At 41.4% G+C, this 21,421-nt stretch overlaps 2 protein-coding genes across 2 annotated transcripts; one reads left to right on the top strand and one right to left on the bottom strand.

Moving 5' to 3' along the window:
* The first annotated feature begins 457 nt into the window (after positions 1-457).
* Positions 458-2,391, top strand: Armh2 (armadillo like helical domain containing 2). The gene is made up of 2 exons (XM_027948329.2): positions 458-1,297; positions 1,901-2,391. The coding sequence occupies exons 1-2, from the start codon at positions 1,030-1,032 to the stop codon at positions 2,326-2,328; spliced, it is 696 nt and encodes a 231-aa protein (XP_027804130.1). The 5' UTR covers positions 458-1,029; the 3' UTR covers positions 2,329-2,391.
* Positions 2,392-10,145: 7,754 nt separating this feature from the next.
* On the bottom strand, positions 10,146-20,709 carry Gmnn (geminin DNA replication inhibitor). Its single transcript, XM_027948179.2, has 7 exons — positions 20,570-20,709; positions 19,249-19,324; positions 16,168-16,245; positions 15,213-15,360; positions 12,060-12,142; positions 11,574-11,684; positions 10,146-10,565 (listed from the first exon to the last, which is right to left on the bottom strand). Exons 2-7 carry the CDS (start codon positions 19,300-19,302, stop codon positions 10,407-10,409), a joined length of 633 nt encoding a protein of 210 aa, XP_027803980.1. The 5' UTR covers positions 19,303-19,324; positions 20,570-20,709; the 3' UTR covers positions 10,146-10,406.
* Between the last annotated feature and the right edge of the window lie 712 nt (positions 20,710-21,421).

Raw genomic sequence — 21,421 nt, 5'->3', positions numbered from 1 at the left:
TAGGTAGAAAAAGAAGAAGAAGAATCCAAGGACTGAGCCTTAGAACACTCCAATATTTAGAGGTCATTAAAAAAAAAAAAGCCGGGGGAACCAGCAAAGGAAAACAGAAAGTGGCCAGTAAAAGAAAACAACAAGACAGCGTGTCTCAGAAGCTGGGTGAAAAGGGTTTACAGGATAACCAGACGCTGATGCTGAGGACAGAGAACTGGGTTCAGCAGAGTAAAGGTCTTCGTCAGAGCCTTGTTGGGCAACATCAGGGGAGTCCTAGCTAAATCCTGTTTGCAGACCATCCAAGAGACAATGGAAAACTTGAGATGGTGTGAGGTGGGCAATTCTTTGAAGAATGTGCTGTAAAGAGGAGCCAAGCAAGCCCTATGCAGTCACTGCGGAGGCTGTGTATGAAGTCAAGAGCTTTATTTTTGTAATGAGAAAAAAAAAAAGAAAGGACAGCCTGTTTTCTGATGATTCCAAGGACCAGTTCAAATGGAAAAATCACTCAGAATCTCTGTGGGGAGGCAGAGGTTGGTAGAAACCTGCACAGCAGAGAGGGCATCCATCCACAGGACTGGGAGGAGTCAGATGTTTGGCCCGGGTGCAGTCGGGCAGGGAATGTGCCGGGAGTTCCAGGAGTGCTCTTTTAAGTAGGATGAGTCTACGATGCAGAGAAGACCCTGTTAGTGACAAAGAGCAGAGTAGGTGCAATGCTGTGAGTCAACAATGGGAGAGAGCAGACCTGTGGAATAGCCAGACGACAGCAGGGAGTTCCAGGTGGGCTCTGCACTCCTGAAGGTGCAAGGGCAAGGGGTCTAGCCTGCGTTAGGGGACCAAAGTCAAGCCAGGTTTGGGGCCTCAGAGAAGGGAAGTAGACCTGGTCTCTTTACCCTGGGTGGGCCCTCAAGGCCCCCCCCCCAGGAACTCCTGTGTGCTGCACGTTCCATTCTAAGGCGTTGCCCGGTGACGGCTGGAGTTCTTGACTATTAGCTCCCCTCAGGGTGGTGGGGCACTGGGCACTGCTGGCCGTTCTGCAGGATGACCAAGAAACAGTTTTTCTGCACACGAATTTGGGTTCGGATGCACCATTATTTTGTGAGGCTGTGTCAGCGCCTCCGAAAATTCTGGAAGGTCACTATCAAGGGCTATTTTGCTGAGGAGGAGGAAGAAGTGCACATGTCTTCAGCTGAGAGTATTTTTCACAAAGAAAAAATCCTGGCACTTGGCAACATCTTGAAGAATCAGCTTCTGCCCTTTGAAACGAGAGCCCAGGCTGCCCAGAAAATTGGGCTGCTGGCTTTCACAGGTATGATTTAAATAGCTGCGAAAGAGGCGTCTTACAGTCTTCTTGTTTGTGAGAACACTGTCATTTGGTGACTTCTTCAGCTGAGGCAGGAGGTTCAAAGCCAGTCTGCAGCTTAGCGAGATGCTGAGCAATTAGCAAGACCCTGTCTTTAAATTAAAAAAAAAAATAAAAAATAAAAAATGGCTGAGAATGTGCTGAGTGGTTAAGTGCCCTGGGTTCCATCCCTGGCACCAAAAAAGAAAAAAAAGAAAAGAAAATTAAAACAAATTAAAAAAAAGTAACATTTCCTTTGATAGAATTATTAGGGGTTTTTTTGGTTTTGCTTTGTTTTTTTGTCTTTGAACCACTATAGTTAGAACTAATTATTTTCTCCTTAGTGATCTCTAACAGTGGATCCAGTGGGGCATGGTGGCACACACACCTGTAATCCCAGCAACTCAAAAAAAAAAAAAAAAAACCCCAAACTCATGAGAACCCTTCTCCTCCCAGTCAGCTCCCAGCTTTGTTGCTTTGTGGTGGTTTCTCTTTGCTCCAATGAGAAACTAAGACTCCAGAATGTTAGTAGCTAAAACCCTCATGGAAATGCAAATGCTTGTTTTACAGGTGGACCCGCAGCTGGGAGATTTGCAGCTGAGTACATGAAAGAAATAGCTAACTTGTTGCAAAATGAGGAGGTGTCACCAAAGGTGAAGGTTCTGCTGCTCCAGAGCGTGGCATGTTGGTGCTACTTAAACCCTGTCAGCCAGAGAAAAGCCAGACGCCTGAAATTTATTCCCATTCTCACTCAGTTTTTGGAACACCATCTTCAGTCTACTGTCAAAAGTGAAATCAATAGTGACCTCCTTGTTAAATTTTGGACGTGTTATGCTCTGTCTGTCATGACGTGCAATAACTCCGCATTCATGAAGGAGCTTAAAGACTACAGTAGTCTAAGATGTAATCTGCAACTGTTGGCTACAGAGAATTGGTCTGGATGGCCTGAGAATTTTGCAGAAGTGCTGTATTTCCTAATAGGTTTTCACAGGAATTGATTTCTCTAAACTCAGTTACATGACGCAGCTATCTGTGCCATCGTACTACCCTGGAAACCTTAATAAAAGTGGATACATTATTCTTCAGCATTGTCTTTTGTAGTTACCCAGTTCTACATAAATTTTTATACTATTAGTTAAACATATTGATGAAACTTCAGAAAAGGAAATACTGATTAAAATGACCTTGTAGATCGGGCTCTTTGAGCTTGTGCATGAGTGTACCCTCTCTCATTAGGAAATAAAGATGTTAAAATGTGAAGTTGGATATGATGGGGAGTATACAGTTAGAAAATTGTAAAGCTGGATACAATCTTTGTCATCTATTAAGCAAAGGCCTGTGATAGCCAATGTCCACCATTAAATCATGAAACTTTACCTTCTTATACAACAATTTGAAGCTGATTAAGAGCATAAATTCATAACTGATTTCTCTCTGAGGGGGAAAAAATGATGCTGGGTTGTCATAATACTAGGTGTTCTGTGGTAATAAATTTATTGGAAGTAAAAAAATACCCCTTAAAAATTAAATGAGAAACATTGGTTATGTATGTGATAGGAACAGTGGTTTATTGGAGGTCTTAGATCACATTAAGGGCTGGGGGAGTGGTTTCACAGTGAGCCCATGCACAAGGCCCTGGGTTCCATTTCCAGCCCCACAAATGAAAGATGACATCAAGAAAAGCACCCACACTACCAAATCCTCAGCCGTCATGCCCTGTAGTGGGCACTGTGGCCTGCCAGGTCCTTTCAGGCTGTTGCAATACAGGGTTTTCAGATGCAGTGTTTTGGGCTGGGGTGGTTTTCTGGCTACCAGAGTTGATCTTGATGCACAGAAGGCCTCTGGAAGTGTGGAGAACTGAGCGGCCTTCAACTCCTTTGGCAGGCCTCTGGGTTCCGTCAAGAGTGGTATCAGACACCCACAGGCACAAACTTAGGGCGACTCCAGGCTTCTTAGAAAAATGTTCAGTCACCCTAGTCTATATAAAAAACACCAGCCTCATCAAATGTTATTACAAAATAATATTATGGCTGGAAATATAGCTCAGTGGTAGAATATGTACTTAGAATTTGGAAGGTCCTGGATTAATCTAGCACAACCAAAAAAAAAAAAAAAAATATATATATATATATATATATATATATATATATATACACACACACACATACATGCATATATACACATTTAATGTGCCTACTTGTTTTCCACAATACCTGCCTGTAGCTTAACTTGCAGCTCTCATGGGTTGAAGTAAGTACTGCCAGCCTGAGCTGTGCTGTAGTGTTGGGCGTCCATCTTTGATGGGTTATAAAAAACCTCACTTGAACTTACAGGAGGAAGGTTGGGAGGGAGGTGAAGCTCATCATTTGGAGGATGTCCCAGGAAACTTTCTCAAATCTTAGAGTGAAGAAAAGCTGTCCTCTGCTATGCAGCAAGTGTTTTTGCCCTTTATGGATTTTGTGAATTGTGTACAGCATGTTTCTCAAGCTTGAATTCAGTTCACAGAAGTAGACTAAGGGCTGAAAAACAAAAGTTCGACTCAGAGACTGGATCACTGTCAAGAGTCACTTTTAACGCTTTTGAAATGTTTATTTTCTCCAAGTAATACACAGCTTAAAAAGTCAAATGCAAGGCCTCTAGAGTAAGATAGTCCCCTCCTCATGCACACTTCCAAAGGTAACCATTTGAATTCTTTCAGTTGTTTCTTCTCTATTTACCTCCATAGTTCTAAATAATCCACACACACTGCTAATGCTTTGCTTCTCAATTTTAGGCATTCTTTTTACTTCACAGGACAGAGGAGACATAACACTCCCCTTGCCTACCTCCACGTTTCCCCTTCCTCTCAGTATAATCCACACAATGGTGATTACTTCACTGTTTCCTGGCTGTCACATGGTGTAGTGTGACTCCATTTCATTCCTTGCACAATCGTGTTCCCTGGAGTTGCTTCCCACTTTCAGTTTCTGGACACCTGTCACGGAGTCGCTCCCACTTGCCTGTTGAATCCCTCTCCATACTCCTGTACAACACACGGGGAATTATCAGTCCTTTTCTTTTCCTTTTTGCAGTACTGGGGGTTGAACCCAGGAGCACACTTCACCTCTAAGCCACATCCCCAGTCTATTTTTTTTTTTTTTTTTGCTCTGAGACAGTTGCTGAGGCTGCCCTGGAACTTGCAGACTTCCTGTCTCAGCCTCCCAAGTCACTGGAGTGACAGGTGTGGCCTGCTGTGTTGGGAGACCAACCTCGCATGTGATTAAGTTAGCTCCCCTGCTGGGCAATGTGGCTACCCATGCTGCTAGTCTGTCCCATTCTTCTAGGGTTGGAGTGACTGTGTCTTGCTACAGCCCCATGGGTGGAGCTATGCTCACCTGTTCCTATGTAATATAACCCCTTGCCCTGTTTAGGATAGAATCTTCCATGGAAGTGCCTTGTGTGTGTCCCCTTCTCTTACTATGCCCTTGGGTGTGGCCTACCCAGGTGTCAGTCAACCTGCTGACAGTGGACATCATGAAGATAGACTCAGCCCCTGAAACCTGACCCCTTACCTCATTTGAATAGCTTCTCCTCAATAAAAGGGGTCAGCACACGCTCTCCCTCTCTCTCCCAGCAGACCCTTAAGGTCAGAGGAGCCATCACAGCGACCCCAATGAAAAAGGTATTTGTGTCTCGTGTGTGGTTATTTTGACAGTTAGCCCAGTTGACCTGAGCCTTTTAGTCACGAGAACAGAAACCCGGCACTGCTGGTTTCTTTTTTTTTTCTTCTTTTTTTTTTAAAGAGAGATGAGAGAGAGGGAATTTTAATATTTATTTTTTAGTTTTCGGCAGACACAACATCTTTGTTTGTATGTGGTGCTGAGGATCGAACTCGGGCCGCACGGATGCCAGGCGAGCGCGCTACCGCTTGAGCCACATCCCCAGGCCCTGCTGGTTTCTTTTTGAAGTCAGCCCCCCATTACAGAGTCCAGCATCCTCTACCGCAGATTTAGTTGGCCACACAGCTACAAATATTACTTCCAGGAACCCCACCACTCCTCCAATGTTGGATCCTGTTTCCTGTACACTCTCTTGTCTTTCCATGGCTCATTCTCATGTTAGAATTTGCAGATTTTCCAGTACTTCCCTAAGGTTGAATGGGAGGTAAAAGTTTTGGGAATTTATAGGCCCAATCTTCACTTGATGGATAATTTCACTTTAATCTGTGTCTGAATCAAGAGGAGCAGAAGAAAATAGCAATGCAGCCCTCACACTCCGCAGGAAGAAGGGGAATAATGAGGTGAAGATACCGAGTTTATGCTTCCCCAAGTCACCAATCAGGTGAGTCTCTCCATGCTACTGCAACCAGGAGTGTCACAGCTACAGAGCTCCCTACTTCTGAAAGAAAACATTAGATATGGAACAGCATATGTGCCTTCAATAAAAAATGCAAAAACTAGTGAGAGAAAAAAAGCTGCTGCCTGTCTTTCCAAACATTGTCAGTCTACAAGGGTACATATAACCCCTTTTCAGTCCTTTTTAACACACAGTAGTAGCATTCCACACAGATATTCAATTTGGCCTGCTGCTTCTGAGTATCCCACTATACAACTGGGGTATATAACCACCCCAATAGTGATGGAAATTGAGGTTTTTCCTAGTCTTTGGTAGTTCCAAATTGTAACGAATAACCTGAAAAGTCATTCACCTTAGTGTATCTGCAGAATACATTGCTAGAAATGAAATTGCCTACCAATTCTTATGTTTTGTTTTATTCTGTTCCCTGCAGTGTTACTTTTTTTTTTTCATGTGTTGGCTCCAGGTTTTCAATATGGGATTGTCTTTTATGGTTTCTAGTCATTTTAATGGGTGTAAGTTGAAAACCAACAGCTGTGCCCCACTGACACATTTAACCAGAGACTGCTGAAGGTCTGTATTCTGACAAAGCTCCGGGAAGCTCTGGCCAACATCTTATGTAGAGTGACTCTGAGGCTGTCTAGCCATAATATTTTATTCAGATTCCTTTTTTGGTCTCTGGTACTCCTTTAAGATGAATAATTCAGAGTTGGGCCCTGAAGCATTTTTATACTAAGCCTTGAATTTAAAAACCATTGGCCAAAACCTTTGCAAATTCTCTGCTTTCCTTTCAAAATTCATGTCTCCCCAGCATTCGGCTTTTCCCAGAAGGAATTTTACTTGGGAAGTGACCTCAGGAACTAGCACTAAGAGAGGGAGAGGCCGATAGAAAATGTTATCAATAAAGTTACCGGGCTGGAATGTAGCTCAGTGGCAAAGCGTCTGCCTTGCATTTGCAAAGCCTTGGGTTCGACTCCCAGTTCCAAAAAAGACAAAAAAAAAAAGACACGCCCCCCCCCCCAAAAAAAAAAATAGAAAGTTACCACTACAGGGAAGTGCAATGCTTGATCCTGCTGGGGAACCATTCTGGTCCATGTGCCACGCACACCTCAGTCATCCCACACGGAGGACACTGCAGCACAGGTATTTAAACACACCCATTTGTTGTTGGTTGATCTATTAGGAAAACCCAAAACTCAACTGAGATATCTTCAAAGGAGTTTTCTAGACAAAGCTGAAAGGGCCTTAAGGCAGTAGACATTGCTTTGGGGCTCACTAGGTTCCATTTTTCCTGTTAACATTTCCAATTTCATTTTTTTTTTTTTTTTAATTTTTTATTGTTGGCTGTTCAAAACATTACATAGTTCTTGATATATCATATTTCACACTTTGATTCAAGTGGGTTATGAGCTCCCATTTTTACCCCATATACAGATTGCAGAACCACATCAGTTACACATCCATTGATTTACATATTGCCATACTAGTGTCTGTTGTATTCTGCTGCCTTTCCTATCCTCTACTATCACCCCTCCCCTCCCCTCCCCTCCCCTCTTCTCTCTCTGCCCCCTCTACTGACATTCGTTTGTCCCCCTTGTATTATTTTTCCCCTTCCCCTCACTTCCTCTTTTTGGCCTGCTGCTTCTGAGTATCCCACTATACAACTGGGGTATATAACCACCCCAATAGTGATGGAAATTGAGGTTTTTCCTAGTCTTTGGTAGTTCCAAATTGTAACGAATAACCTGAAAAGTCATTCACCTTAGTGTATCTGCAGAATACATTGCTAGAAATGAACTTTTGTATAACTCTGAGGGTCTCCTTCCGTTTCCATGCATTTTCCCTTCTCTCTCCCTTTCCCTCCCACCTCTCATCCCTGTTTAATGTTAATCTTCTTCTCATGCTCTTCGACCCTACTCTGTTCTTAGTTACTCTCCTTATATCAAAGAAGACATTTGGCATTTGTTTTTTAGGGATTGGCTAGCTTCACTTAGCATAATCTGCTCTAATGCCATCCATTTCCCTGTAAATTCTATGATTTTGTCATTTTTTAATGCAGAGTAATACTCCATTGTGTATAAATGCCACATTTTTTTTATCCATTCATCCATTGAAGGGCATCTAGGTTGGTTCCACAGTCTAGCTATTGTGAATTGTGCTGCTATGAACATCGATGTAGCAGTGTCCCTGTAGCATGCTCTTTTTAGGTCTTTAGGGAAGAGACCGAGAAGGGGAATAGCTGGGTCAAATGGTGGCTCCATTCCCAGCTTTCCAAGAAATCTCCATACTGCTTTCCAAATTGGCTGCACCAATTTGCAGTCCCACCAGCAATGTACAAGTGTACCCTTTTCCCCACATCCTCGCCAGCACTTGTTGTTGTTTGACTTCATAATGGCTGCCAATCTAACTGGAGTGAGATGGTATCTTAGGGTGGTTTTGATTTGCATTTCTCTGACTGCTAGAGATGGTGAGCATTTTTTCATGTACTTGTTGATTGATTGTATGTCCTCCTCTGAGAAGTGTCTGTTCAGGTCCTTGGCCCATTTGTTGATTGGGTTGTTTGTTCTCTTATTGTCTAATTTTTTGAGTTCTTTGTATACTCTGGATATTAGGGCTCTATCTGAAGTGTGAGGAGTAAAGATTTGTTCCCAGGATGTAGGCTCTCTATTTACCTCTCTTATTGTATCTTTTGCTGAGAAAAAACTTTTTAGTTTGAGTAAGTCCCATTTGTTGATTCTAGTTATTAACTTTTGTGCTATGGGTGTCCTATTGAGGAATTTGGAGCCCGACCCCACAGTATGTAGATCGTAGCCAACTTTTTCTTCTATCAGACGGCGTGTCTCTGATTTGATATCAAGCTCCTTGATCCATTTTGAATTAACTTTTGTGCATGGCGAGAGAAAGGGATTCAGTTTCATTTTGTTGCATATGGATTTCCAGTTTTCCCAGCACCATTTGTTGAAGATGCTATCCTTCCTCCATTGCATGCTTTTAGACCCTTTATCAAATATAAGATAGTTGTAGTTTTGTGGATTGGTTTCTGTGTCCTCTATTCTGTACCATCCAATTTCATTTGTCCATGGTGCAGAATCTTAAGAAAACTGTCAATCAACCCAAGAGCGGTATCCTAAGCCAGGATATGCCAATCTTAGCATTTTCACCCTTACCCTAACTAGAGTATCTTAATTTATTTAAAAAAAAAAGTAATTTTCCTCTACTCTAGTGCTCTCTGGGCTAGTGGCCCACACCTAACACACAGTAACCCTAACCCAGCAACCACTGGCCTCATGTAGCTGCTAAAACATAAAATGAAAACTTCCACTTATTCACTGACCACATTTCAAGTGTCAGTAGCTACTGGCTACCAAAGTGGACAGCATAGATACTCCTACTATTCCAGAAAGTTCTACTTGGATGAAATTCTGTTAATAATAGCTTCCATTTTCTAAGCCCTTAGTTCAAGCACTATAATAGAGATCTTACTCCTCACAATAACACTGAGGTATGCTTTATCTCAATATTGGAAATAAGTCCTATAAAGAAACTTACCTAGAACAATTATTTGAAGTTTGACATTGCTCTTTATTGTCAATTTATACAAGACTACTTTCAGCTCCAATGCTGTGTATTTAGTACTGGTTCTTTATTTTTTCTTCATTCAAAAAAATGGTATACGTGGAAAATTCATCATTAATATCAATCCATGCCTCTTCATATTTATAGACTTCACACTATACTAGTATGTGAAACTCTCGTCACTCCACTGGACTTTCAACTGATCCCCCTGCACACACTTTGATTCCAAGAGCAATGTGATCACACCAGCCAGTCGAGCCTTTACTCAGCTAGTCAGATCCACCTGGCAAACAAATACTATTTGTTTTTTTCAAAAACATTATTTTTCTTCCCTACAAATATCTTGTGCTACATTCCAAAACTCTAAAAATATCTGAGGTACTGAGGTTGTGGCTCAGTGGTAGATTACTTGCCCAGCAGAGGTGGGGCACTGGGTTCCATCCTCTGAACCACATAAAGATAAATAGATAAAGGTATTGTGTCCATTTACAGCTAACTGAGGGAAAAAAAAGAATTTCTGAGTCTGGATGTGGAGATCAATAGTGCTTACAGTGAACCTGAGGTACAATCAGGGTTGGGAGTTAAGACCTCGGTTATCTGTTTAAACAGGGATAAATTGGTTTTCTCCCAAGATGGCAGAAGAATAGAAAGCAAACAATAAGCCAGGCATGGTGGTACACTCTTATAATCCCAGCAAAATGGGAGGCTGAGGCAGAAGGACAGCAAGTTTGAGGCCAGCCTCAGCAACTTTGTGAAACTCTGTCTCAAAGAATATAAAGGGCTGGGATGTAGCTCAGTGTAGAGCATGTGCCTGGCATGTGCAAAGCCCTGGCTTAGATCCCCAGTACCACAAGCATAAAAGAGACATTTTCTATAGACACATCATCTTCGGACACATACAAAGTTCAATAGGAAACCAAAGTTTATTTATCATATATACACAGGTCATATCTGACAACTGAGAAAATGATGTGCTAATTACATAAAATATCATAGATTAAAAATACACAGTATTTGTATTTAATACAATAATAGTGTCCCAGGATTCAAACATGGAAGTTTGATTCTAGCTTTTGAATTATGTAGTAACTCTGCTACAAAGAACTATAGTGAGGTAAACTTTGGCAGCATATTTCTCAACAATCAAATGTTACTGAATATCATCTCATGGTTCTGCATCTGTAGAGGAAGGTGCAGCTCCTTCAGTACATGCGCCAGGAGTTTCTGAGTCTTCTACTTCAGAAATCTCACCAGTTTCCTCTTCTGAATCAAATTCCTGACTGTCCGGTGATTCAAAGTTATCCAGAGGTTCATTACTCAGTCTCTAAGGAATAAACCAGTAATTTGTTGTAAAAACTTTAGAATTCAAGTCATTATCAGTATGCTGACACAGCTGACCCTCAATGTTATATAAGATTGCTTTCATCTTGTCCTTCAATAAATTCACTTATAGGCAGTGTAATATCAGTCTCCACCAAGCTAGTTCATGTTTCTGCAAAATCACAATGTTTAATAATTTGCCAATTTTTAAAATTCTTTTCTATATTTTTCTTTCTCCACTTTTTTTTTACTGGTGCAATGCAGTTGTACGTATGGTGGGATATTTATTGTTCCATATTTGTACATGCACACAATATAATACCACAACTTGGCCAGTATCCCTCCCAGCACCTCCCCCTCCCTCTCTGACCCCTTTCCTCTGCTCTACTGATCTCTATTTGCTTTTCACGCGGTCACCCCACCTTTCTTTTCCTTCTTCCTCCCTAGCTTCCATGTGACAGAAAATATTCACCCAACCTTTGACTTTCTGATTTTGTCTTCTTTTGCTTAACATAATGGTTCCATCCATTTTCCTGAAGATGACATAATTTCATTTTTCTTTACAGCTGAATAAGACTCCATTGTGTATGCAGACCCACATTTTCTTTATCCATTCATCTACTGAAGGGCATCTGGGCTGATTTCATAATTTGACTATTGTGAATTGTGCTGCTATAAACACTGAAGTGGCTGTGTTGCTATAGTGTGCCGCTCTTAGTTCTCTGGGATAAATACTAACGAGTGGGACAGCTAGGTCTTGTGATTCCATGCCTAGGCTTTTGAAGAACCTCGATACTGATTTCCACAGGGGTCGTACTAATTTACAAAACCACCAACAGTGTCAAAGTGGACTGAACTGTTTTGAAAGCACAATTTAAACTGGTACTCAGGAGCCAGCATGGAACAATACTTTAAGGCAGTTAAGAGAGACAAAGACGTCCTGAGCCCACTATTGCTTTAACTCTTCAGGAAAACAGACGATTCTCCATTAGGTGAACTTTAAATTACCTACCTCTATTAACTCTGCCATATACTGTACATGCTCTGCTACTTCTGCCAATGCTTTATTCTCCTTTTTCAGTTGGGCAATTTCATTGTCCTTTTGTTCGATTTCTTTATGAAGCTATATAACAAATAAAAGTTCAGTATTTCAGAAATTTACTGTGTAACAAATTATATACCTCCAAGTAAAACTGACACATGAAGCATAAAGTTGGTTCTCAAGAGATTCATTTTGTGTGAAAATTTAAATAAAGTTCAATATTTCATAGATTTACTGTGAAACCAATTATATGCCTCGAAGTAAAACTGACAGACACGTGTAGCATAAAGTTGGTTCTCAAGAGGATTCATTTTGTGTGACAATTCTGGTACCAGAGCTGCCTCTCTAGTCAAACTTTCTCAGGCCAAGCTAGTTTATGTTGGTCCCGATAAATGTGCTACACAGCAAAAGGTAAACAATCCTGGAAAATTAAAAAAAATCATACTTAGCACATACTTTCTCATTTTCCTTAAGTGCTTCATAGAGAGCTTTTCTCCGTTTTTCTGCCACTTCTTTCCAATATTGAGAGGATGGGTTTTCTGAAACAAATGTTTTATATACAACTTTAAAAACCATTACTTAAAAACTTACAAAATAAAATCAATCTAACAATTTAAGTTTTATTTTCCCCAACATTTCAAGGATTCATTTCAGTCATTCAGAGGAATTACAACAGAAACCAATGAACACACATATATCACCTAGGTTATTCTACATGTCTACGACATTTGTGTTTGGGAATTTTTATTTGGTTTTGTGGTTGTTACTGGCACCAGGGATTGAACCTGCAGCCTCCCTGTGCTAAGCACATGCCCCACCACTGATCTATACACCTCCAGCCCTGACATCCACATTTTTGAAAAGTCCACATCAGTTATTTTGCACACTTTTTAAAATTTCAAATTTGTTTCCATGATCTCATTCACGTTAAACGTTTTCTTGGCAGGAATACTGCGTTGGTATGCTGTACCTCCAGAACCATCAGGAAGCACATACCAATCTGTTACAAAATGGGAGATGTTAAACTTTTTTTTAAATGTGGTACCATATACACAATAAGTTTTTTAATTTTTTTTTATTATTATTATTTGTGGTGCTGGGGACTGAACCCAGGGCCTTATACATGCTAGACAAACACTCTACCAACTGAGCTATACCCCCAGTCCCGAGATGTTAAATTTGATTGTGTGTGGGCTGGGGCTGCAGCTCAGTGGCAGAGCACTTGCCTCGTGTTATCAGGCACTGGGTTCCATCCTTAGCACCACATAAAAATAAACAAATAAAATAAAGGCATTCTGTTCATCTACAACTACAAAAAAAATTTTTTGAAAATTTGATCGTGTGAGTAAGGTGCCATCTCCCAGATTTCTCCCTTGTAAAGATGCCTTTTCCCCTTAGTAATTAATAAGTAATCTGTACAGGAATGTTTTTGAGTCTGTGTTAATAATACTCTATTCTCCAAATACTTTGCATCCAATTTCAAAGTCCACTGATATTTCTTGCTCATGTCTATTATTTCCACAGTGGACAAAAAGTGATTTATATAATTCCTTCTACATGCCATTATTCTGTAAAAAAAAAAAAAAAAAGAAAAACTTCCTTACCACAATTTAAAAGAAAATCTACCGGTATAGAATCATGTCCTTTTTTATTCATTTTATTATGCTTTATAATCCATTCTTGTCATTATCCATTTTGATGCTCAAATTTTTACAACTTAGTCCACTAAAGTTGATTCCTGTGTTCTTTTAACATGCCCATCAGCTTTTGAGTACTTTCCTATTTTCTGACACAAGATATTCCAGAATCACTCTGTAATAGCCTTCCTACTGTCCTGGAATCAGCTATTTCTCCAAGAAGCTTTAATGGAGAATAATGTCCACAACCAGCAACTGGATGCCCAGTATGCACCAAGCTACTGGGGGTCATTTGTTTCTAAGCTCTTTCAGTGGCAGAGCCACTAATGGTCCAACTCCAAGTCAACAGTTCTTCCTCTTCTTCTCCATTCCACACTTGTCCTTCCATTCACCACATTATGATCCTGCCTCCTAACCTCACTCATTTCCTCCATCCTAAAACACATACAAAATTTTTCCAAAATGACTATGCCAATACCACTGCCAACAACAAATGTAATAAAGTTCAGGGTTTCTTTGCAGTTCTTGCAATTCTTATAATACATCTCAGAGAGAATCTGTGGAAATTTTCTTCATCTATGGCTATGTTAGCAACACGATATATAGGTGAATTGTTTTGGTACTTTCATATTTTCTTACCAATCCTTAATTTTAACTGAATCAGAAATATCACAAATATTGTCTTGTTTATTCTATAGTACTATTAACGAGCTTCTTTATTTCCATTCAGTTGACCTTTCCTAACTTTACGTAGTCAAATCTTATCTGCTACATTTTTCCTTACTGTCTTCCACCAACCCAGAATGAGCCCCTGGTCACTGTGACCTTGAGCAAGCCAATTTACTCCTCTTGGCCTCAACTTCTCATCAAGGTGAAATCCAATCACCTGTGATTAGAAGTAAAGACCTCAGTCAGGCACTGCACCACACCACTGTAACCCCAACAACTCAGGAAGCTGAGGCAGGAGGATCAAAAGTTTAAAGACAGCATCAGCAATATAGAGACACTAATTCAAAGTAAAAAATAAAAAAAAACTGGGGACGTACCTCAGCAGTGAAATACCTCTGGGGTTCAACCCCAGTGTCACAGGGGAAAAAAGCAAAAAACAAAAACCTCCCACAAGGCGAACCAAACATCACAGCGCATGGTGCATTCCTGTGACCCTACCCCTACAGAGGCTGAGGCTGGAAAATCACTTGAGCTCAGGCGTCCGAGACCAGCCTAGGCAACATAGTGGGACCCCATGCCAAAAAAAAAGGAAAAAAAGACATCACTAACTTCCTCCTCTGATTTGACCACCATTCTATTAAAAACCAGTGCTTATTACAAAACATTTCTCATTCACTTTCTTCCTTTTCTTCAACCACACTCCTAATGACAGTTACTTAATATTCTTGTGGAATATTCAAATTTCTTTCAGTCAAATTCATCCTGTAAATATTTTTCTTCAAAAACACCCATTTCCAAATCTCACAAAGCCTGTGGCATTCTACTGGAAGACATCCCATATTATTTACTGCCTCCTTCCTTAATATCTCTTCCACATTTGGATCTTGCCAAATACATCTGTCCAATACTATTTACAATCATAAGAAATCTTAAATTGTCAAAGACAAACAAGTAAGGCCAGGCGCTTGCCACATTCCTGTAATCCCAGAGGCTCAGGAGGCTGAGACAGGAGGATTGAGAGTTCAAAGCCAGCCTCAGCAAAAGTGAGGCGCTAAGCAACTCAGTGAAACTTTTGTCTCTAAATAAAATACAAAATAGTGCTGGGGATGTGGCTCAGTGGTCAAGTGCCCCTGAGTTCAATCCCCGGTACCCCGCATACCCCCAAGAAAGACAAACAAGTAAAATATCTAATAGTATCCCTATTAAAAAGGGATCGGCAGAATCCATAACAGGATTAACAAATATTATTTACCTTATGTTATAAATTTAAGAGAAAGCCGTGTTTTTTCTTTGTTTTACATACCTTTAATCATAAGATCAAATGCTTCTTGGGTGACTCCTCCCAGACTTTTATTTTCACTTGGTTCTGGGTCAATAACACCTCCAGAGCTGGAAGTCTTGGATGTTAACTGGTCATTCCAATGTTTCCTTTTAGATAAGCCTTTAGGCAACTATAATAGAAACATTTATTTATTTTGATTCAATGGACAGGAAAGGTAAGTGGTTTTGTCACTTACCGAATATTTTAAAAAGGGAATTCATACAAGGGCTGCAGGTATAGCTCAGTTGGAGAGTGCTTGCCTTGCATGCACAAGGCCCTGGGTTCAATCCCCCCCCCCCCAAAAAAGGTTGGAGGGGGCACTCATACATCTTTGACATCTGTGAATCTTTTTAAAAATTATATAATTCAAAACTTTACCAAAACGTGTAGCACCACTTTAGGAATTTTATTTGCAGTAGCTATTTTGTTGTTCTTTTTAGATATACATGACAGCAGGGTGTATTTTGACATATTATACATACTTGGGGTACAACTCATTCTAATTAGGATCCCATTTGTGGTTGTGCAGCAGCTATTTTGGACTCAACTTGGTCTAAGACAAAGTACTATTATTATGCTAAAATGCTGACTTTAAATTCAGTACCATGAAAAGGCAGTATTCTCTATCTGCAAAAAGCCTAAACACTTATCCATGATTTCATCATTTATTCACAAAGAATGAAAGAACATGACATCTTATTCCCAAGTTATTAAACATTACTCCTATAATTCATAACTTATTACTTCATTCTAATTCTAGTACAGGTATTCATAGCAATTTTGAACTTCTCAAGTTGAACAATTAGAAACCACTCTGGGGAATATGTAATTGTTATATTTCCAAATTTCAAAAATGTATGTGTTTCAGACAAAGAAATCTTGGGAAAGTTTTTAAAGCAGAGGTAGTGTCACCTTTATCCAGACCCCTACTACATACCTCATTTTCTCTTCCAACAAGAGATCCAGCTGCAGAAGGCTGAATCATCTTCAGAGTTCTTCTTGGAACAGGACTATTCTAAAAGTTGAGATAATTGATTATCTAGTTACTGAGTTGTTACATGGTTATTCAGTTATTAAGTTTCTATATAGTCAGTCTTACTATAATGTGAAAAAAAAAATCACTGAGCATACTAATATTTGGCTTGCTATATAATTAATATGTTATAAGACATTGGTTTAATCAAATGGAAAGTTTATTTCTCAAGATTAAAACAAAGTTTGAAGAAATTCTCAAGAATGGATATCATCCAAATCAAGTACAAACAAGTAACTTCTTATTTTAACATATAATTCTATTATAATCATTTTGCAACTAATTATATCTATTTAAACAAACATAACAAAATTTCTAAGCTCTGATTAGAAATTCAAACTATAGATGAAAAAATTCCAGTATAATAGGAATATCTATATTCTTTTTAAAAAGTCTTCTAAAAAGAAACTAGAAACTTATAGGTCCTCTACTTCATAAAACTAAACAGCATAACATTTATGGTATGAACACACAAAAGAGATAAGCTGGAGGAAAAGGTTCATTATTCACACTTCTCTAATGAAAAGATTCATCTCAGACCTCCTTTAACTCATGACTATACCAAAATATTTACCTGTTCAAAAAAGGAAGGTAATTTTAAAGAATATATTAAACATGCAGCCCAGAAATATATTAAACATATTTGCAACCATCACCCCTAACCCTAACCCATTCCTTGGAAGACAGCTAAAATGTGAGTGCTTATGGCTGCTAAAATATCCTAAAATGCCATGTTATTGTTTTGGAAAAAATATGGCCTTCCTTATAATATGCAAATACCTTTCTGTATATTTCCTTATCTGAAAGTTCTTTCTACTTTTGCAAAAAATCATTAGTTATATTGCCTCCATGGGATAGCAAACAATGGTGAATACTCAAACAAGTTTAGAAAGAACATGACACCACACCAGCGTGAGAAAGTTACAGACTCCACAATGTACTTCACAAGACCAAGTCCACCTTTCCCACGGTAAAGGTTCTACTGTTGATTATTATCTCACTATTTAACTGAAGGACAAATACCAGCTACTGTGAAAACAAATATTACACCAACATTTCAGTTATAATTTAGATTATATATTAGTAAACAGTCTCCACGCAAATAAAAGAAAATAATCTTAATAATAGATATTAATTTATTTAAATTATTCATGTTAAAAAGGGTAAAGGAAGTCATTCTATTCTCCCCCCCCCCCCCGCACACACGCGCGTGCACACACACACCATTTCTAAGATTTAACTTTGATATATACAAGCTTTATAAAATCTGGTCTAAGAAAGGTAATATGCTACATTAGTATTTTCTGGGTACAGAGCATATACTAGAATAAGAGTTGAAAAAGTCAGAAAGTTTCATTCATATGTTTGAGTTTCAACCTTTTTAGAAAGCAACTTGATGTTCTGTGAACTCTCTCCCCATAAAGTGTACACAAAAGCACACTCAGATTTTTGCATACAACTGGCAAGGAATCCAAGAACCCTGAATCTGAATATTTGAAAACCTTCATAAGAAAAAATTTAAATAAACACACCCAAAGTACAGTAGGAAGATATCTCACCCTAAATGGAAGCCAATACAATTAAATTCATGGCTTATCAATGTCAAATACTATTCAAGAAAAATAACATAAGGCTCCTGAGAAAACCACAATAAATGAAAACAATTTATCAAAAGACACTTGTTTTCACTTATCAATGTAAGTTTACTGACTCTAATTTAAATCTGCAAACTGATACTTTTTCCTGAAAATATAAAGTTTCCCAGAATCCTCATATAGTTTCAGCTGTGTGGCAGTCCCTAAATTATAAATTCATTTAGAATCACAAAATAGACCCAGTCAAAATTATAAACTCAAAAATTAAACAAACTTGGGCTGGGGTTGTGGCTCAGTGGTAGAGTGCTCGCCTAGCATGCATGAGGCACTGGGTTCGATCCTCAGCAGCACATAAAATAAAATATTGTGCCCACCTAAAACTAAAAATAAATATTAAAAAAGTTTTAAACAAACTCTGTCCTATTGTACTAAGAATAAATACTTAAGATTTACAATGAGAGCATCATACAGAGATTCAAAAAGTCTTACAAAAACAGGTTAGATAGTAATGAATATGAGGTACTCTAGAAAAATGTGCAAAATAATGCAATATAGTCTGTGTTTGAGTCCCCTACTCAAACTAATTCTTATGATATTTACAAAAGATTTTTAATATCTAAGAAATAATCTTGTATATAGAAAATCCTAACCGATTCTAATTAAAAACTATTAGAACTACCAAACGAGGTTATCAAGGTTATACTATAGACATAAAAAAACAAAAAAAACTTTATTACTGTATTCCTATCTGGTAGCAATGACAAAACCAAGAATGAAATTTAAGAAAACGATTCCATTCATGGCAGCATCAAAAAGAATGAAATACTTAGGCAATCCTGTCTAAAACTTCAGTAAGGTTCACAGAAATTACAGCCAAGTTAAATTTGGCCAAATTAGGTAAAAAATACCTTTTGCACCTCTAGTTCTACTTATTTGGGAGGCAGGCCAGTCATTCGAGCCCAGGGAAGTTTCTGAACCAATCTGGGCAACCTAGTGAGCCAGTACTCAAAAGTAAAAATATAGCTGGGTGTGGTAGCACAGGCCTGTGATCCCAGCACAGAGGGAGGCTGAGGCAGGAAGATCATGAGTTCAAAGTCGGCTTCAGCAATTTAGTGAGGCCCTGAGAAACTCAGTGAGACCCTGTCTCTAAATAAAATACAAAAAAGGCTGGGGATGTTGCTCAGTGGTTAAGGGTCCCTGGGTTCAGTCCTTAGTACCAAAAAATAAATAAAAATTTTAAAAGGGCTGGGGAGGCAGCTTAGTGGGGCAGTACAGGCATGTGCCCAGCACATGCAAGGCCCTGTTTTCAGTCCCCAGTACTGCAAAAACAAAAAACAAACCTTTTCACCACATGCCTTCTGCAGCACACTAAAGCGATTCTGTCACATACCTTCACATTCTCTTGGACTCCCTCTGGTTTCTGCTTCATACTGGGATTCATCATACAGCTGGCAATGTGCAAGGGTCTAGTAAGTAAGAAACAGAGCATGGTTTGCACCTGAGATTGAGTATAGATTTTGTTTTTGTTGTTGCTAAAAATATTCATAATCATAAATTTTGAACTGATGGTGTCCTGGATTAAATAAGGAACTCAAAGATCTGAGAAATGGACCTCAGGAAAAGCAAAGCAGATACTTGGGTATGCCCAAGTCCACCCTAAAGGACAGCATCCCAACTTTGCTGTTGCAAAGCCAGTTAAGCTGTAACAAGCTGGGCACTGACAATCACTTAGTGGTGACAATATCAAAATGAGGACATTCACGTACGTTTATAGGCAATGTTTAACCACCCCCCAGACCTGAAGGACTAACAAGCAAGGGAGCAGGAGGCAGAGGTACCTAACTCGGAGTCCCCAGCCGTGTCTGTTCCCCTCCAACAGTCCTCCCGCTTTTCGCGGTCATCCCTTTGCTCGGGGCGGTGGTCTCCGAACTCGACTACACTTCTTTACTACCGGGGCGCAGGAGAAAGACGGCTAACCGAGCGGTGCACTGCTACCGTCTGCCTAGCGGCCCCGGATGCTCAAATCATGCCGGGGGCCGGGGGCCGGGCCCCGCGGCTAAGCGAGGGTGACTGCCACGGAACCCAAGTCACCTAGGTGCTTCTCGGCGAGACCTGGGATTCGGACAGCCGCGTCCCAGCGAGGCCCTAGGGTGCCTAGGGTGGCCAGCACCCACCCTCTGCTTCAGACTCGCCAGTGTGTAAAGTCATTAAACCCAGGACCGGGCAGGGTCCCCGGGTCACCGCGGCACAGGATTGCCAGGCCGTCGACGCGGGCCCCCGTCTGCGACCCGCTCAGAGCAAGGCGACCCCGTCCCGCCCGGTGTCCGCCACCAGCTGCACCCGCCCCACCGGCCCCGGCCCCGGCCCCAGCCGGTCCCCCTCCAGCGCCCGCACCACCGACCCCACTAGCGGGTTCCAGCCGCGCCCCGCCCCACCGCGCCTGGACGGCGCCGCCAGCCAATGGGGAGCGCAGATGCGAGCGCGCCAAAACCGGCCCAGCCAATGGCAGTGCGCTCTCCCACCCCAGGCTGCCGAGCGCGCCCCACAGCCCCAAGCCTCACGTTCGCCGCCCTCCGCCGTCGGAGGTGCCTCAGGTGGAGCGGCCTCAGGTGGCGCGAGCTGCAGCGGCTGTCAGGCGCGGCGCGGCGCAACTCGCGCCCTGTGGCCCTGCTCCCCTGCCCCCCAGGCCCTGCCCCCCTGCCCACACTCACCCGAAGGAAACGCTGTTTTCGCGGCAAGCGCAGGCAGGCGTGGCGGGGGCGCTTCTCACAAGGCGCGCGGGCTGAGGCGCCGGCCTCCGCCGGCAGCAGCGAGCGGCGCGCAGGAAGGAAAGGCCAGGCTTCTCGCTCACCCGCCACGAACGACACGTGATCCTGACGCAGGGCGGGGCGGGGCCTCGGCCGGCGAATCGCCTCGCCTCCGCCCGCCCCTACTGCGCCTGCGCGGGGTCCGACCGCCTGCGCAGCGCTGGGCGGGGACGCAGGGGCTGGTTACAGGTTGCGGTCCATTGCCTGCGACCTCCCCCCATCCTGCCCTCCAACCCTCCCTGCTGACCCTGCCCCTTGTCCTCCTTCCCAACACTGACCCCGACTTCTAGGACGCTGCAGTGCCACTCTCTCCTCCGACCCTGCCTGGACCCTCGGGGGGAAGGAGGTGGCCACTCTGCACCCCCGCCCCGTAAGAAGTGCTTCCTCCGCAGTGCACCTGCCGCGGGGCCTCCCAGCTCGCGCTGGGCTGGTTTTGGACGTGTTAAGATGTACAAGGTCTAATTGTACGGTTCTCGCTTTATTTGGGAGAAATATGTAAAATCTAAATCCAAACCATCCATCGACTGGAAAACGCAGAAGGCGAGTTTTCTGGAATAAGAATTCTGATAACCGGTGGCGAGTGTAAGTAAGCCAGACAGTCAGAATAGTGACCTGACTTATAGTCTGTGCATTCATCCATATGTAGGGATCATTGCCAAAGAATGTAGGCAATGACTACATTGGAATAGGAATTGACTGATTTGGAACCCAAATGGATCATGCATAGCCCATCCCTTTGTTTTTTTTGTTTGTTTG

This window comes from Marmota flaviventris, chromosome 6, assembly GCF_047511675.1.
Source record: "Marmota flaviventris isolate mMarFla1 chromosome 6, mMarFla1.hap1, whole genome shotgun sequence".
Lineage (NCBI taxonomy): Eukaryota > Metazoa > Chordata > Mammalia > Rodentia > Sciuridae > Marmota > Marmota flaviventris.
The sequence above is the reverse complement of the archived record's forward strand: the minus strand, read 5'-3'. Positions and strand labels throughout refer to the sequence as shown.